Source organism: Artemia sp. Qi Xiang Cuo, chromosome 13 (assembly GCF_049724085.1).
Source record: "Artemia sp. Qi Xiang Cuo chromosome 13, ASM4972408v1, whole genome shotgun sequence".
NCBI classification, from domain to species: Eukaryota; Metazoa; Arthropoda; class Branchiopoda; order Anostraca; family Artemiidae; genus Artemia; species Artemia sp. Qi Xiang Cuo.
In genome coordinates, this window is record NC_142806.1 from 40,570,953 (window position 1) to 40,590,447 (window position 19,495).

Genomic DNA, 19,495 nt, shown 5'->3' on the forward strand with positions numbered 1-19,495 from the left:
TCGTAAAAAACAGTTACGATTTTTCCATGAAAAATGATCCGTGTGATGTACAGAGTATAAGTTTACAAATAATTTCAGCTGGTAATCTATCAGATTTGATACATGCTAGAATTGCAATTATACGATGAGTTAAAGGATTTTAACTTGACAAATGTAAGATACTAACTTCTTTGAAGACTGCTTGAACCCAGGAAACTTTTGTTTGCTTATCGCTCAGATATTGGTGAAGAAGCTTCCACTTTAAAACATAACCTTAACCAGCTAGTGCAAAGAGGATCTAATCATCAGAAGAACCTCCTCGCTCAAGACTAAGATTAATTTTTGGTGAAGCATAGCCTGTCTGTTTTGATGTTTAAATCTGTTGTTGCTGTCTTTTTTAAAACAACGCCAAACAAGCTGTTGCGATGCAAAAACCAATACTTCTATGCCGAAAAAAGTTAAATGGATTCTAAGGATTTACTGGAGACGGAGGTTTTCCTCTTTTTTTGGGAGGGGAGGAGATGGGGAGGGGGTCAGCCTGATTCAAAAGAATTCAGTACGCGAATTTTTCGGACACCCAATGGGTTTCACATGGTTTACACTGGCCTCTATTGTTCAAATGATTTGTATTGTTTTGATTTTTTGAGGGGCTTGCCTTCCCTCTTCTCTTAGAAATAATTGATTTATTTGTGTCTGTTCTCTGAGCTTCTCTGCTGACTGTAATTTTAAGTGGTAGCGTAATTTTCAAATATTTAGGGATCGTCTGCCGTTTTACTTTTCAAAGCATTATTGAAATTTTTAAAGCATATATTAGTACTGCATTCGTGTTTTGGCACAACAGCCACGATTCTGAGTTAATTAGATGCGAAAATTCTTACCGATGACAAAATTTTGGAACTAGAGAAATATCCAAAAATGAGATTTAAAAGTGAATAACCTTACTCGTTTCAATATGACGAAAGGCATTGTTTCAGCTTTGACTTGCATAAATATAATTAAAAGAAATTCCAGCTGTGGGTTTTTATATTGCCATTAAACTACTATGAAATTTAACAGCTTAAAAAAAAAATTCTTAGTCATTACTGCACTCATTGCCCTCGCACGCTAATGTATATTTATTCGTTTTTTTCCCTCCATTTTTCTTAAAATTTGAGTCAGAATATAAATTTAATTCTAGTATTGTCACCATTTAACTAAGGGTTGAAACTGACATTGTTTTTAAATTGATATTATGTTGAAATTCCAGCTGTGGGTTTTTATATTGCCATTAAACTACTATGAAATTTAACAGCTTAAAAAAAAAATTCTTAGTCATTACTGCACTCATTGCCCTCGCACGCTAATGTATATTTATTCGTTTTTTTCCCTCCATTTTTCCTAAAATTTGAGTCAGAATATAAATTTAATTCTAGTATTGTCACCATTTAACTAAGGGTTGAAACTGACATTGTTTTTAAATTGGGTTCCTTTTTTCTTTTTTGCATTGTTTTACTCTGGATTTCAGCATTTTGAATATCTCGCCAATCTTGGTGCATTCTAACACTAAAAATAGATGTTACTCGAACTTCCGGTGAAAATGTAAAACTGTGACTTTCGCTAACACAGAAAGTTCTTGAGATACATGCATGAAACATACAGAAAAATCTACTGTCAGATTAGGCCCCTCCAGAGTTCTTCCTACACTTCTACCTACACCCCCTCCTTTTTCTACCTACACCCCCTCCAGAGTTCTGGGTTTTTAATTAATGGTGAAACTTTGTGTTAGGCAAATGCAACCTAAATCTGAGTTAAGGCTGGTTTCATAGAATATGTTAAGCCTCAAATGTCAAAATGAGGTGGACACTGTAATTTGGAAAGTATTATAATTTTCGTTCATATTCCAAAATGTCTTATTAAAACGTTAAATTCAGTGGTATAGCCAGGATCTTGTTATTCGATTTTTTTTTGGAAATAATTGTTGTGTGCCCGTTTAATCAAAAATTATGCATTTCATTGATGTTTTTTCTGGGGGAGGGGGGAGGGGCTGACCAGTAGATGTCGGAGTTTGCGCTCAGTGGAAAGCTGAGAAGCTCCGCTATGTTGATAGTGCTTTTTTTCCACAAGATACGAATTTAGATCCAGCACTATCCTATTATTCCAGGATAATCCAGGTCGTGAGCTACAAGATTAAGTGTGGGGAAATTAAAAGGAGAAATTGTAAAAACCACTGGAGCTGTAAAGAAAAGTATAATGAAAGAGGACACTAAGCTATAAACATCAACAGTAAATGACCTCATTTCATGAAAAGAGGTTCCCAAGTTTGTACTATTCATCCTAAATTATGAGTGTCAACAAATAACTATATTTCTCGCTTGAGTCATTAACCCATGGAAAGCTATTTATTTACAAGGTGTTTATTACTTGTTATTCTTCCTACATAACATCAAAGGCGTCATCATTCGTTTTTTTTGTAGCTAAACAAGTGGTGACATCATTTATTTTCTCATATATAAATTGAAGGAGCTTTTGTGATTAGATCATTTTTATCCTTCATATTTTAATTTACAATTTACTGTTACAAATTATGGCTGATCATTTGCAACCAGAATTAATACTGTAACTTAAATCGTTAAAGGATTATCATTCGTATAATATATTGTTTCTATCCTCTGGACTAGAGTTTGGGTATTTTTTTTCTTTTCTTTTCACAAAAGTTGTCTGAGTAAAATGTGTAGCCATCTAGTAACTGGAATTTGGTTAGGAACCATGGAACCAGGAACTGGAAACATAGCTCATTTTTTACAGACTGTTGTATTACTTCTAGGTTTAGTGAACCAAGGACTGTGATTCTGCACAAAGGTCAGCGAGGCTTTGGATTTGTCTTGAGAGGAGCAAAATCATCGACACCTCTCCGAGGAGCATCGCCACTATTAGACGGACGATTTCCGGCCCTGCAGTATCTGGAGTCTGTTGATCCAGGAAGTGTGGCAGACAAAGCCGGCTTGAAAACGGGGGATTTTCTTCTAGCTGTGAGTTTTCAGTCGTATTTAAGTCATAACCTCGGCTATTATTTATTCTCAGTCATTGGACAAAGAAAAAAATATTAAAAATTATCTAGAACGTGCTAATTTATGCTTATTCAGATGGATTTCCTCTTGCATATAGCGTTGATTTTCTTTTGTATCAAACAGATTGTGGTAACGAACTGTAAGTAAGGAGCGACCCGGCTCAATGGTAACCGAAACTATAGAAAACAGAATTTTGATACTAATAGATACATCAAAAGAATCAGATTTTAATGTTGATTTCAAATATATAATTTTCATCAAGTTTAAATAAACTCATCAAAAGTTACGCGCCTGAGAAAATTTGGCTGATTTTCAAAAAAGGGGGAAAGACCCCCTAAAAGTTATAGAACCTTAATGAAAATCACACCATCATATTCAGCGTATCAGAGAACCCTACTGTAGAAGTTTCAAGTTCCTATCTGCAAAAATGTGGAATTTTAAATTTTTTGCCAGAAGAAAGATCACGGATGCGTGTTTATTTGTTTTTTGTTTTTTTTTTTCCCCAGGGGTGATCGTATCGACCCAGTGGTCCTAGAATATCGTGAATAGGCTCATTGGAACGGAAATTAAAAGTTCTAGTTCCCTTTTTAAGTGACCAAAAAAAATGGAGGGCAACTAGGCCCCCTCCCACGCTTATTTTTTTCCCAAAGTCACCCGATCAAAATTTTGAGATAGCCATTTTGTTCAGCAGGTTCGAAAATATGATAAATATGTCTTTTAGGATGACTTAATCTCCCGAAGTTCCCAGAGGGAGGGCTAAAAGTTATGAACTTTACCCAATGTTAACATATAGTATTGGTTATTGGGAAGTATACAGAAGTTTTCAGGAGGTTTTTTTTCTGGTAGTGGGAGGGACGGGTGGGTCGGGGGTTATGTTGGAGGATCGGTTCATGAAGGAAGTTTTCATGGGGGACGGGAAAGTGCAATGAAGGGGGCACCGGACTTGCCAGCATTATTTATTGGTTATTGGGAAGTATACAACCATTTTCAGGAAGGATTTTTTCTGGAGGGGGGGCTAGAGGAGGGAGTAACTCTGGAGAATATTTCCGTAGAGGATGTTTCTTTGGGGTAAGGGACATTTCTATGAAGGGGGCGCCGGATTTCCAAGCATTATTTAAAAAACGAGCAGAAATTAAATAAAAAAATTCAAGTTTTTTCAACTGAAATGTAAGAAGGAATATTAGAACTTAAAACGAACAGAAATTATAACGTATGTGAGGAGGTTCTCCCCCAAGTCAATACCTCGCTCTTTACGCTACAGTTTTTTTTTGTGCTTTAAAAATAGCTATATATTCTAATTAAACGGCTTTTGTGATTCAGGTTTTTTTGAATAAATTTTTTTTTTTACTTTTAACTTAAAGTGTGTGGTTTTGACTACGGGCAGAACCCCCTCATATACGTAATAACATATACGTAATAAAAAAAAACAATATAACAACAAGCGATACGGCTCAATAGTAATCGAAACTTTTAAAAACGGAATTTTGATGTCAATAAATATATCAAAAGAATGTTTTTGTAATGCTGCTTTTAAATATATAAATTTTATTAAGTTTAGTATAACTCATCAAGGGCTACGAGCCTGAGAAAATTTGCTCGATTTTTTAAAGAAGGGGGAAACATCCCCTACAAGTGAAATAATTTTAATGAAAATCACACCGTCAGATTCAGCGTATCAGAAAACCCTATTACATAGGTTTCAAGCTCATATCTGCAAAAATCTGCAACTTTGTATTTTTTGCCAGAATAAAAATATAATAATATAGAAGTTATTTACTTAAGTTAATTTGTAAAGAAATCAATTTAGCAAAAGAAAATTAAAATTTTTATTCAAATAAAAGCTGCATTAACTAAAAAACGATCAGAAATTAAATAAAAAAAAAAACAAGTTTTTTAAACTGAAAGGAAAGAGCAACATTAAAATTTAAAACAAAGAAAAATTATTCCGTATATGAAAGGGGTTGTCCCCTCCTCGACGCTTCACTCTTTAAGCTAAAGTTTGACTCTTTCTCACAACTTTATTTTTTAAAAAAATAAAAAATTTAGAGTAAAGAGCGAATCATTGAGGAGGGGATAGCCCCTTTCATATACGGAATAATTTCTGTTCGTTTTAAGTTTTATTGTCGCTCCTTACTTTCAGTTAAAAACACTTGTTTTTTTTTTTATTTAATTGTTTAAAGAGACGTTAGAGCTCTTAATATAAGCTGAAAATCATCCAGTCAGAGAATAGATAATGAAAAAATAATAGACCAGAATTTACTCTCACTCAAACTTTTTAGAAAAAAAATTAACAGCATCATACGTTGGATCTTATTTTTCTGGGGGTACAAATAGCACAACAATTCGCGAATTACATTAAAATGTAAAAAAAACTATAACGAAACTTGCAAATATTCAAGATTTGAGGGCCACTTGCCACAATTGGCGGCACTGAGAAGTACCATAGGAATGTTGAAAAATATTAACAAATTATGTGTTTTAACTAATATGACAGATTAACTGCTCTTTTTCTCTATTTTTATTCTCTTTCTATACCATCCTAACTTTTTGTTCAATTATTTTAATCTGATTTTTGGTTTAAATAAGGTGGACTTCTTCTGTCTTCATATGAACTGTCTTCACTTTTTCTACTTTCAATTCGTGGGTCACAACAACAAAAAAATAATAGTAAAAAAAAAAAAATCGAATAAGTTCGGTTCGGAAAGTGTAAATTGCAAAACCGAATAGAAGAGCCGAAACTAGAAATTAAAAAGGGAGAGGGTGAGTCCGGATCAAATCTCTCCCTCCCCCCCCCTCTCTCTCTCTCTCTCTCTCAGTTTAGTCGTGCCTGTATGTGCAGTAAATAGATTTCGGTTTAAGTAGAAATTTAAGAAATGCTTTGCTCAATTATCTTTTGTTACTTTGTTTTCCTTTACCCATACAATGTAGAAATAATTTCAAAGGGTTACATGTTGTTTCATAGTTATAGGATCATTTCTTGCCCAAATAAACCGTATAGGCCTGCACTCAGTTCAATCATTGTTTTAATTCTGACCACTAGTTACATTCCTCTTATGAAAAACGGGTTGTCTATGCTTACTAGGGTTTTAGAGCCTCATTTAGGGGCTTATTGGCCTGCAAGCCATGCTTCTTGATTGCAGGAGCTTATTTCTGGGTGAACGGCAAACAAAATAGGTAAATTTTATAAAAGTTCTTGAGGGACAACGTAAAAACTATGGTATTTGATGTGGATTGCACCAGGAGGTGGTTTGAAATGCGGTTTAGGACAAGGCCGTACCCAGGATTTTTTTTCGGAGGGGGTTTTATTCAGATTTTTTTTTTTGGGGGGGGGGTGACAACAAAACACCTAAAAAACGCATGCAAAATGTGTTTATATCCATTTTTGTTACGTTTTTAAGAGTCAAACAAACATTTCGGGGGGGGGGGGTGGTGGTTCAAAACCCCCCTGACCCCCTCTGGGTATGGCCTTGGTTTAGGATACAACTGATGAACAATTGTGTTGTTCATCGTGAAAGGCTTCTCGCTTTTAGTTCTTCTGGGTTTGCACTACAAGTGACCATTGAGCTAAAACATGGTTTATAGGCTAATATTTTTTTTAACGAGCTTGAATAAATTTTTTATAGGTCCCCTCTAGTGAAGAAATTGTATCTATTAATAAACATAACAGTTTATAAAACTTCTGCCTCGTTTTCTCTATCATCAAACTACTCAGGTCATATTTCTCTGAAGGAAGACTTTGCTTCTCTTATTTGAAGGAAATGTGGCTTCTTCTTGCGAATAAATTTGGCGAACATCTCCTTTAATGTTACTGACGAATCGTTTACAGTTGGTAGATCATCGATCTACTAATAAGTGAGAACTTTGAGGATAGCTAAAAAAAACCCACCTGAAACATAAAAGCTTAAACTTCTTTTATTGTCGTTAGGATAGTAGCGCATTAGCAGTTTGGTAAACTGGAACATTATTAGATAAACTAAAAAGGAAAAAAAATATGTTTGTCATCACATGGACAAAAAGGTTTGCTACCTGCTACCCATTAAAAAAAAAAAAAAAATTTTAGAATAGAAATGAAAGGGGAGGGGGGTGGGCAAGAAGTATTAGCCCAAAATTTGTAGTTCGAAAAACTTTAATTTTATTTTTTACTGCATTAGAGATAAAAAAAAGTATTTCTTTAGATTTTAAAAAAAATCTTATATTATTTAACTCTTAGGTTTTGATAAATGCTTTGGGAAAGGAAAGTAAATCTTCTCGTATATATTCTCAGCGATTTTTGCTTTATTGTAACAAACCTTGCATGTAAAAAAAAAGGTTTTTGTCTGATTTAAAGCCTTTTATGCATTTTTTTTTTGCTATATCTTTATTTATTTTTTTTTAATTCATTAATTTTCAGTAGGCAGATTTTCTTCTTTTTTTTTAATGTCAAGAGTCTTCTTTTTGTGTTTGTTTCTTAAACGTAAGATATTCAAAACCGAAAAAATTGTTTAATAATAATTATTGGCATGATCATCACCTTTCAATTATTTTCAGATAAATAATGAAGATTTCTCTCGTGCTAGCCATGAAGCCGTAGTATCTGCTATTCAAGGCTCGGGAGATCTTGTTACTATGACTGTGTGCAGTCCATTATTGCAGCCAGAGGTAATGAACTGCAGCTCCCTGCCACCCACACCTGCTGACAAAGGCCCAACCAGGCAATGTGTGACCTTACCGCGGAAACTTCAAGGTAAACTATATTGTCTATTGTTAGTTAAAGCTCAATTTGATATTGTTTTTTCATATTATATATTGTACCAAGTTGATTTTAATTAAAAGTCCGAACCGAGTCCGTTGAATTTTTATAGTAAAATCAACTTGGTGGAAGTGATGAAAGACTTGAGAGCCATGGCTAATTGGAGTAAAGCCAAGACAGATAGTCTCAGTGAAAGAGGATGGCATTGCTCCATTAGCCATGGCTCTCAAATCTTTCATCTTCTACGAAGGAATCTAGGGCATACAGTCCACCTAGGCAGTGTTTTAACCATAACTAGCCCAGTTGGCATGATTTTTTTTGGATGGGAGGGGGGAATGAAACTGAACTAGTTTAAATATCTCAGTAATATTAAAAACCAAACCGAAAAGAACAATTCCTCGCACTGCTATATAACTAAAAATTAAATTTATGATTCAAAAACTTCATGTGAAATAGAGCTCAGAAACAGAAGCAGTATTTTTCAAAATAAAAATACTTTGAATATAATCGAAGCCTCGTTATATTATGAGAAGCAAACATACCTGCACAAAGAGGGCGAGAACAAGGTCCCTCTCACTGATTGAATGTGCCCCCCCCCCCACCTTCTCTTTTGGAAAAACTGTTTTCGTTTTAGATTTTCTTACCCTTGGAAATCTTGTGTCATCCACATAAAGGATAAAGCAAAAAGCATATTTAGCTATCAAAGATACGAAATCTGCTCGATTTTAATATAGATCGAATATGTCGAACGGCTAGAATTGATCTTCTTATGAAAATGCTAGTTCCATGTGCATGAAAATTGACAGCTTGAAAACAACGGCCATAAAACTTCGGATGATAAAAGGACAAATGCAAAATGTAAACAACCGCATCTAATATCCTGAAAATTTGCACTGACAAATGATATTTGTCATTTTCGAAGCCTCTGGTTCAAGTATATTTCTCTTGCAGGAAGACCACCTCAGCCACCTAGAAGAGATCCCAAAACAACTTTAAGCGTGGGTCGAGCAAAAGCAAAATCACTAATTGGTAGTCTTGCGGCGATGAACTCTCAGAACAGTCCGAAAAAGGAGCCTATTTATGAATCATCAACTTCGAAAACTGCTTCCATTCGACCCCGACCAACTTCAACTCGGATTTCAACAAGTGAAGAGTTATTTCAACTTGGTCCAGCACCGGTGCCGCCAGTTCAAGTTCCAAAAACGCCCAAAGTTTATGCAAGCGTGTCAGCTATGAAAAGAATGAAGGTACGTAATTTTTTTTTAATGAGTGTATCACAAAAGTTGTATGTTAAAGACGCCTAAACTTTGTTTTGAGATAATCTGAAAGCTCCTGAACGACTCCCAGAAGATATAGTTTGAAAGACTCCCAGAACACCCAAACGGCTCCTCAAAAAATAAAAGACTCTCAAACTTGTTGCTTTTGATTTGTACTTAAATTTAAATACCATTTTAATTAATTTTAAAGACGTTAGTGAAACTAAGAAAAGTACCTTTGTAATAACGCTTGGGTCTACCCCCTAATTGGTAGCACAATATACACAAACCTTCCTTTCTCTTAGCTAATATCCCTTCAAGGCATATATCTCCCTAACTAAATTTTGAGGAATACTAAAAGTAAAAAAAAATGTGGTTTTCAATCGAATCCATCATAAGAGTATATATAAAAAACCGCAACAATGGCAGTCGGTAGAAACAGCAATAAATATTTAGGTATTCAGCCATTCGCCAGGTCTAGCTGTCACTAGAAGGCTAGATGTCAGTTGAGCTAGATGGCTCTCTACGGTCAACCCAATTAGTCCAGTCCCAATGCTAAAAGTCATGGGTTTTTTCTATGCATTGCAAATGAGGGAATAAAAATATAAAAAATAGCTCGGAAGTATTGATATCTCTTCGTCTTGTTTTCACTTGATCGCTTTTTATCGTCTTCGACACCTTGTCGATTTGCTCGGACTACGATATCACTGCGTGCCTGATTTGAGTGCCCTAGAAGGAGAAAGTTGAACTCGAAAGAGAATATTTACTGGACCCTAATCATGTCTCTGGTAACCATTTAGATCGTAATGATGCCCATAAAAAAGAAAACTCAGCTACAGACAGGATCTGCGGCATATTTTCACAATACAAGCCCTTTGGAATGTTAGTTAGCCAAAAATTACATCTTGGTAGTTATCAAGTTTTGCAGATAGAGGTAAATGAGTAGTTTAAAACGCAGCTCATACCATTCTCGTGTTGGTAGTGCAAGTCCCCGATGACCTTAATTTGAAATGGCGTAAGAATCACCAACACGTACTTTCACAGGATAGCTTCATGTAAATATTCTGCTAAACACTACTTTGAACGACATTAGAAATGGAAGTTGTGGTTACCGCTCAGCTGCCTTGCCATAAGGTGGCTAATTAGAATCTGTTGCTCCGAAACGAACATAATATTAGTATGCCAGTCACGAATGGTGAAGACATTGGTATTATACGTTCATTTGACCTACCCATTTCTTTCTGCTTCATTGGGTCAAAATTCAAACCAAAAGTGACGACAATAGATTTCAAGACGGTTTACACCGAAAGAACAATAACGGATGTATTTCCCTTGAAAGGTCTTGTCGGAGAGTTCTTTATGCGGGTCGGAGCTCAAGCCTTGTTAGAGTTTGCCATAACTGTTATAGGTAAAATTCAAGGCCAGCTTGAGATTTCAAATCAGAAAAATTCTATTTATTTCTCCATCATAACGGAAAGGACTGGACGGTCCTTAATGTTCAATGTGTTAAGGAGCATTTTCAAAGGTAGCATTAGCTTTGTATTTTCTAGGCTTGGGTCCAAGTATTCCAAAAGCTTAAGCCGTTTTTTTTTTTTTTTACATCTATGTAAGAAAAACGTCAGTTCATTTTCTCAGGATAGCTCCTAGGTTATAATTTACGACGCGAAACAATGCCAAGGTGAAAGAAGTGATAAATAGATGCATACTGAAAGGGAGAAAGGACAGAGAGAGAGCAAGTGTTGCAGGAACGAAACAATAAGTTTCCTTTTTTAAAGTATACAAAGAAGAGGAGACAGGAAAACTAAAATATTTCATACAGTTTTCTTAGCCCAAAATAAATACACTTGACAACGACGAAATATTACTGTCATTTTGGATTCCTTTTAAAGGAAAGAAAAAAAAAAATTATAGCAAACATGACTTTCTTATTCGTTTTCCATTTACTGATACTTCTGTATTTCTACACTTTTCTTTTCTATATGCTAGTTGGTTGCACTTGTCTATAGAACTTTTTATAAATTCCTTATTATATTTGAAACTTAAGGTGATGTTTCGAGAAGAGGAAAAAGACGAAATTGTCTTAGAATTTAATATAGGAAAACGGAAAATTATATTGAAAAGGACTTATAGATTTAACACCACATTAGGTCTTAGGGAAAAGATATAATCTTTTTTGTTGTTGCTAAGTTTCACCAGAATATTTGATTCACAAACATACTTCCTAAGATACTTATTCGTCGAATAAGCAATGCAAAAAACACGGCATTTTTTTTTTTTTTTTTATTAGGATGTCTCTGAACGCCCAAGTATAGGGGGAGGGGATGAGGGAATGGGCTGATGCTTATATATATATACCCTCCTAAACTTAAAATGTGTCCAGAAGAATACAAAGCTTTTGGAAATGAGTGTTTTAATAATAAAACTACCTATCGCACCGGCTGAGATTTCTACTGAAGATAATAGCAAATAATTAACGATCATTAATGGTAGTTGAGTTCTGGAACCCATTCTCTGCGTCCTCTGCGATATACTGATCCTCTGCGATATATTGAATCAAGTTAGTGTATTGTCGAAATTACTTTCTTTTGTGTAGTCATTTTTGTTGATTGTGGAAGTGAAACGTTTTCTCGTTCTTGAATATGCTGCCACCTTAAACTCAAAAAGTATGTTTTCCATATTTTTTTTGTAGATTTCTGTTGTTAGAGAGGCAAATGAGTCACCATAGGCTATCGCAGCTATGAACAGCTTAAAATTATCATCTCAGCCGGTGCGATAGGTAGTTTTATTATTAAAACACTCATTTCCAAAAGCTTTGTATTCTTCTGGACACATTTTAAGTTTAGGAGGGTATATATATATAAGCATCAGCCCATTCCCTCATCCCCTCCCCCTATACTTGGGCGTTCAGAGACATCCTAATATTTTGTTTATAAGTTTTTTAGTTCATTAATAAATGCTGAATAAACTAATTGGTCCCTTATTTGGAATACACCCACCCGCTCCATTCATCGTCTTGCTGTATGTGAGTTTATGTAAGTCCTGCTTTTTTTTTAGAAAAGGCCTCATTATTTGAGAGCCTTCACTTCAGGAATCGGGGCTCACTGATTTGAAATACATCCGATTGTTGATCGGTGTTGTTGTTTATAGCCCATTGTTGCCTCAGTTTAAATACTGTTGATTTCAAATTGTTTGAACTTTTGAATTTTTCCGATTGTTGATAGGTGGTGTTGTTTATAGCCTATTGTTGCCTTAATTTAAATACTGTTGATTTCAAATTGTTTGAACTTTTATATGATTGGTATTTTATTAGAACACTTAGAAATGATATAGTTACTGTTCCACCTAACTCTGTAAAGATAGCGAGTATCCCCCAACATTAAATGAAATGATCAGTTTGGACAAAAATTATGCGGATTAGATGATAATTGTTAGCAAGGAAAAAAGTTCTAATCAGTACTGTCTCAGCTGTAATTTTTCGCTAGGGATCTTTTTAATCCCATTTGTCATACTTAGAATCTTTTAGCCGGATTCATTCCTCTCTCAAAAACTTTCATTTGTGCGTATGTATTTTGTCACTATTTTACAAATGACAAAAAAATATAGTAGGTTATTTCTCCATTTAAAAATATTTAATATGAGCCATAACTCTGACTGTTTGATTTGACTGTTGTCCAATATTTTTTTCTTTTTCAGAAACAGAAGCCGGTGGAAAATAGTGAGGACACTCAGTTACATCGAATGTTCTACAGCACCCCTGACTTGGCATGGGAAACTGACTTTGACGGATCACAGGCGACTTTGACTCCTGCCTTAAGTAGTGGCATAAGCTCAACTTCACCCTCTATTATTCCAAACGGTCCGACGAGCCTTCCTCCTGACTGGCGGAGGAGCCAAAGCCATGAAAGTGTAACAAATATACGTTCGATGAATATGAAAAACAGCAGACATTCATGGGCATTCAGTGTACATCAAAGACTGCAAGAAGATAAACAGTACAATTATGCATGGAAAGATTTGGAACAAAGTCACACTGAAGGGACGACCAGTGAAGGGAGTGATGAAGATGTTCTTACACCTGTAAATGATCTGAGTGATGAGCCATCACCTGCTTTGGTTAAATCATCAAATGATAGCAAATATGAAGACAATCTCTTAGGTATTAGTGAGTATAGAACAGTGAAACCGTGTCGTCCTGTGGGTGGGACATTACAAAGAAGAATGCAAAGTCCTGTTGGTCCTCCCCCTCCAACAAACCCACCACCCCCTGTGCCACAATCTCAAGTAGTCATGGTCGATGTATCAAAAGGAAGTAATGAATATGCTTCACTTACTGTTTTAAGTCCCAAATTGGACAAGGCAGAGTTTTCTAGCTTTCGACCTGACGAAAGTAAAGTATATGCTTCTCCTGACAGATTAGCTACTTTGAAGAAAGCTGGTTCCCTTGCAGCACGTAGTCGGAGTCTCCCGCTGCGCACACCTAAGCCAAATGTTCAAATAAAGAATGATGCCATGAGTGCTTCTTATACTGAAGAGCAGATGAATAATGTGATTCACACTAGTGTTTATGATCTGCCAGTAAAATCAGAGAGGGAGCCACCATTTATTCCAGAACCTGATTATGATTCTGATGGATGTAATCACTTTGAAACGAAAACTAAACAAAAGGCTCTTAAGACCGTACGTGGTGAGTCGCCGCAAAAAACAGATTTAACAAGCCCTCCAAGAGTAATTGAAGAACCACTCAAGCCCGTTTCCGAAGGCCGGAAGTTATTTGATCAACGGTTAAAAGAAGAAGACATGTCTGAGCGGAATGAAAACATTTATGTGTCCTTTATACCTGTTAAACCAACCTCAGAAAAGGTTACCAATTCTCTTGATGTAAAATGTATTGAAGAAACTGAATCAGAGTCTAGTGAGCCAACAATCATTAGTCAATGTTTTGATAAAAGTTCTAGATGCGAAGACAGTTCAAGTTCCACTTCTACTATGAGTAATAGTTCTCTACCGTCTGACCACATTGGCACTATTGAAGTTCCTGTGAAGTTTGATTCTGACGAAGTGAGTCCTATTAAAAAATTATCTGAGAAAGATATTGATTCCCAAATCGAGAAAAGTCTTGAGATGATTCGATATCATGTTAATTCAATCCAAGAAGTTCAAACCAAAGTTGTTCTGAAAGGCAGCAGTTCTCCTTTACCTCCTTTACCTGATTATGATGAGGACACTTCTCACAGTGACGATTTTTTACCTCCACCTCCACCTGAATTCTGTGACGTCACATCTGGAAAGTCTAATGCAGCACCTCCTCTTCCCCCGCCTCCAACTCTGAAACAGTTAAACGATAACTTTTTGCGAGGACGACCGAAACCAAAAATGGAAAGACGATTAAGCGAAGAATTGTTTCGACCAAGTGCTAGAGTTGTTGGATTAGTTCCCAAAAAAGTATCCTTTAGCCCAGAAGTTACGCTATGTGACCAAACATTTGATAAATCTGACATAGGTCCAACTCGACACCGCTTCTCTGTTGAACCTTCGTATGCTAGCTCAAGGACAGATCAATATTATGGTAGTGCTTTACAAGTGAATTTTAATAGGGGATATTACATGAAGAAAAGAATTCATCAATGGAGTGTGCAAGACGTGTGCGATTGGATTGACTCTCTTTCCTTATCGGAGTATAAAGCAAGCTTTTCAAGTTATAATGTTAGCGGTGATAAACTTGTTCATTTAACCAGTGAGGATTTGAATCGAATAGGGGTTAAGAATCTGAGTCACAGGCTTACAATTGAAAAATCCTTGGCTCTTTACAAGAAAAGTTAGTCTTCGCATTTTTGGGAAAGCAAATAAAATGTACCTGTCAAGTAGCTAGATTTAGGACTGAGACAGTTTGGTAAAGTAATGCCATCTATTTAAGTTGTTTTTTTTTCGTGTTTTTCCAAGAATGGTTCTAAATTTGTTTTGTCGTAAACTGAGGGAATTGGAAAACTTGGTCATATTATTTGCGTTGTTCAATTACATTTGTATCTGATAGACGTGTTTCTAAAAAAAAGAAGTTTTCTAACAATTCTATTTATAAACAGGAATTTGCAAAGATATGTCCCTGATCTTCTTTTATTTTCTGGTCCCGAAACTTATCTTTTTAAGTTTTTTTTTGTGACTAACTCGGTTAATTCAGACAATATGTCCAGGTAGGGTCCTTCATGCGTATTTGAATTACCGCTGCTCATATATCAGCTTGACGTCGGATTTTCCATAAAAATGATTTTGACAGTTATCTGAACGATGCAAATCTTAACTTACAAATATTCCCACTGAATCAAAATTAACTCCCCTCTGTTTTTAGAAAATGTTGGCGAACTTACACACAAGCATCTTCACCCTTCTTTTATTAGCAAAAGAAATACAACATCTCGAGCAAGACCATTGCTTGTAAAAAGAATTTAATGATAGGGTCAGGCCAGTTTTCTTTACAAGCCGTGTTTGACACAAGCGTTAAAAGGTAAAAATGTCTAAGAGCAGTTATTTTATTTCTAAGGCGTCGCTTTCTATATTTTAAGTATATGCACAGTTTAATCACCTTATTTTTTTAATTATTTATTCACAGTCCTGTTTTAGATTAAGTGATGGAAATGACAATTAAACGATCTAAATGACGTTATAACGCCCAGGCAATACAACTTACAGAGTGATAATTTAGATACATCAAATATTAAATTTCCAAGTAAAAAAAAAAATGGCTTGTCTTGACCTGATTTTGGTAACCACGTCATTAGTAGCATTCTAGTCTTTACATAGATGTGTATAACCATTTCAGCAATATGTCCAATTTCTTATAATTTCAACTTTAAAATTTTCCCTTGAACTTATGAAAACTAAAAATGAGAGAATACGGGGTGGAAGGTGTCATAAAACAGGATTTAAAGTAAATTGGGACTTCTTTGAAGCTTTGAATATATTGGACAGGAGGAGGAGTATGCGCACCTGAGTTGGCTTCACGTGACTTGGTGTTGCAATGGGTCGTTTGTATTGGTAGTAGTAGTAATGATCAAACTATTGACGAGTTAGAAAAATATAAGATTTTGAATATATATATATATATATATATATATATATATATATATATATATATATATATATATATATATATTTATATATATATACGTCTTAAAAAAAACAGCATGAAGACAGTCATACCAAAAGAAATTGGAAAAGTTGCTGACCTTATTTCTTTTTTTTTTGCGTTTTAAAAATCTTAGGTGGTTCGTATCTGGTGGGTCTTAAAACTTATCATAAGACAAATGAAAGAAGTGGTCCTGTTAGAAAGAAGCGCCCCTCTATTCAGGACGGGTGTAAACAAAATGCGTTAAGTATCAACAGTTATATGAACTAACAGAAGACTAAGTAAACTGACAATAGCGAGACATAATTGAAATAGAAAAAAGCCATTTGCACAAACTCCCATTTTAGCCAACTTTTTTGAAAAGACAATAGCGTTAGAACGGAACGTCAGAGATTCCTGTTAAACCTATCACAAAGAAAAAACAAGGATTACCTCGTCTTTTTTTGTAAGATTACTCTCTTCTGTAGAGTTTTCGCAAAATATAAGCTTTTTCTTTTGCATAATTTTATATCTTTTCGTCTAAAAATTTGAATATTTTCTGGATTATCTTTTTCTTGAAGTTCAGTTTGTAATCACAATTCAAAAGGTCCAATAACCGGGAAGGTCATTATAAGTCAGGAAGAAGGGCCGTTCCTCATGGGTCTTTGTAATTTTATTGCATTTGAATATTCGTTAAAATTATCATCATAATGTACTTTAATTACCAACAAATAAACTAAAGCTCGTTTCAGTCGAAGTGCAAAATATTACCAGTGAAAAATGGATGATCGATTATTTTTTTAATTGAATATCTATTATATAAAAGTAAATTAGTTAGTTTTAACCAACAATTTTCATACTTAGTCTTGAGTAAAGAATGCCGCCTTGAACTTAATTTAACCCATTACTATCGAAAATCGTCCTAACTAAAATGCGGATAATCGAAAAACCAGAATTCATATTTCGGTACTGCTAAGGTACGACAAAATACATATGATGGTACAGTACATTTTATAAAGCAATTATAAAAGCAAACTAATTTTCAATTATTTTTGTAAATTGTATAGGAGCTTCAGTTGACAATTAGGGCAGTGCCATTTGGCTTTAAGATTGGATTCTACCATCTCTATGACAGAAAAGTTCTTATGGATCGATGGATCTGTCTCAGATTAATCTATGACTGATCAGATTGATTAATCGATCCATAAATTAATCAGGTTAATTAATTAAAAACAACTAATTCTGATTTAATCCAGATTAAACAATATCTATTTATATGTGACTCAGATTTTTTTTTTATTTCGCATTTTCAGTGTTCGGCGTTTCACTACTTCCGTCCTTTGAAACAACTACATATTATTGCAATCCACCGACCTACCCATCACATGCTAAAAAATACCTCTGCTAGTCTAAGTTAACATTTTAATTACCAATGAAAGCCCCAACGGGATCTTGTTGTACCAGTCTGTAGAAGTGGAAAAGTGTTTGATGCAGTTTCTGTTTTCAATGCAAATGTGACAGCTATGCTTTGTTTTGTTTGTGTATCTTTTTTTTTTCGAGTTATGTTTCAATTAAAATGAATACAAAAATGCTGTCTAGTACTTGTAGAGCTTAATCGAATCGATCATTGGAAGAAAGATTACATCCCACAAAAACCATATTTTTTCAATGTTCTTCCTTACATTTTGTTTACTTGTTCGATTTAATATTGTGTCAAACGTAGGACAAATAGTTTTGTTAATTGTGCCAGAAGTTTAAAAATCGAGGTCGGGATATTCTCATTTTTCCAGCGACGAACAAGGTTCATTCCATGCTAGAGTTCCAGCCGATTTTTAGGGTGGTCACTAGTTGACCATATGAGGTTTCCTTAAAATTTTATACTATTTATCTTTCCAGAGGTTCTGAAAAAAAAAAACGTTTGCTTCAAACAAGGAATGTGTTGAGATTTATGGCAATTCCAGGAGGTGTCACACTGGAGCATATATAGTTCAAATGCGACTTCAGCAATTTTTTCTATTGTGTTTATCTTTTACCCATAGCCGAGGTGTTCCGTAAATGGGGATCAGATTTAAATACAAACACCAAAATATTTATTAAAAAACACTTATAAATTTTAATTCTTACAACCAGGCCTAAAATGTGCTAGTAAGAAAACTACGGCGACGAATTATGGCTTAGACTACAAGAAAACACATTAGAAGTCACAATTTTAAAGATGTATTTATCTGTTAATATTGATTAAGTATTGAGAATCAGACCCGTTTTATGGCTCTTCTATGCGCTGACATGGAAAAAAAAGAAAGATAAATCTACAAAAGCCGATTTGATTGCAATTCAGAGCCAAATATCTCAAACTCGTATTCTTTGATTATCTTTAATTAGCGTCATCGAAAACAAAGTTTTCTTCTGATATGAGTCATAATTTTCTATTTTGACCCCTTTGAAAAAGCGATCTTAGGGGCAAAAATGCCTCTTCCGTCCTGTACCTTAACATATTTTGTTAATCAAATGGTTATACTACAGTCTTTCTCATGTATAAGGGGATAATATTGGTCATGTTTATGAGTTTGATCGGTTGGTAGTTGTCCCCTTAAACATTTCTATAGACAAAATCTGTAGTTATTGCAAGAAGAAACATCAGCTTTTGATTGATTTTTTTTCAGTCTCAGCCTGCCCTAGGGGCGAATCTCCAGCATTTTTATTGGGGGGGGGGGGGCAAGAGGGGTCCATATCCGGATAGAAAAGGGACATGGGATATATAATAATTTTTTCTCCACATTATTGAGGGGCAACTGCCCCCCCCCCCCCCGTCCCAAACGACGCCCCTGGCCTCCCCTCCCCCCATTCCCTCATAGTTTTTACTGTATCCTGTAGAATCCAAGCAAAAAGGTGGTAAATATCGAAACTAATTGCACAATATTCTCTCTTGAATACTATGGCCATTCTGATGGTTTTCCAGTCATAAAAGAATTCAACTAAATGATCACCTCATCATGACCACTGGTATCCTTTCCTGACTCAAGAGAACTAACTTCGTTTGGCTTTTACCATGACAGTGCAATACAATACTGTTTACCAGCTTGGGTGGTTTGAAAAAGGAGTACGCATTTTGATATACTACTACTACTACTAACAACTCACCAAGCCGCCTTACGCCAATACAGCAACACACGCTCCTTTTCCATCCCAATCTATTCAAAACCTAGCTATTTACACCCTCCCAGGAAGTTCTCATTTCCCTTAAATCTTTCTTTACGTTATCCTCCCACCCCAACCGCGGACGACCTGCTTTCTGTTTAACCCTAGACGGTTGGCCGAAAAGAGCAATTCTTGGCAATCTGTACTCCTTCATCCGCAAAACGTGCCCTAACCATCTCAACTATTC

General features: G+C 35.2%; 1 protein-coding gene across 3 annotated transcripts in view; it reads left to right on the forward strand.

The window, feature by feature from the left end:
- Prosap (SH3 and multiple ankyrin repeat domains prosap) overlaps window positions 1-17,714 on the forward strand; it is a 246,863-nt gene extending 229,149 nt beyond the window's left edge. For all 3 annotated transcript variants that reach the window (XM_089099471.1, XM_089099470.1, XM_089099469.1), the window contains exons 11-14: window positions 2,783-2,987; window positions 7,554-7,749; window positions 8,707-9,002; window positions 12,705-17,714. In XM_089099471.1, coding sequence (XP_088955597.1) covers window positions 2,783-2,987; window positions 7,554-7,749; window positions 8,707-9,002; window positions 12,705-14,831 — 2,824 coding nt within the window. In that variant the 3' untranslated portion in view covers window positions 14,832-17,714. The remainder of the gene's footprint in view (window positions 1-2,782; window positions 2,988-7,553; window positions 7,750-8,706; window positions 9,003-12,704) is intronic.
- Window positions 17,715-19,495: the final 1,781 nt, after the last annotated feature.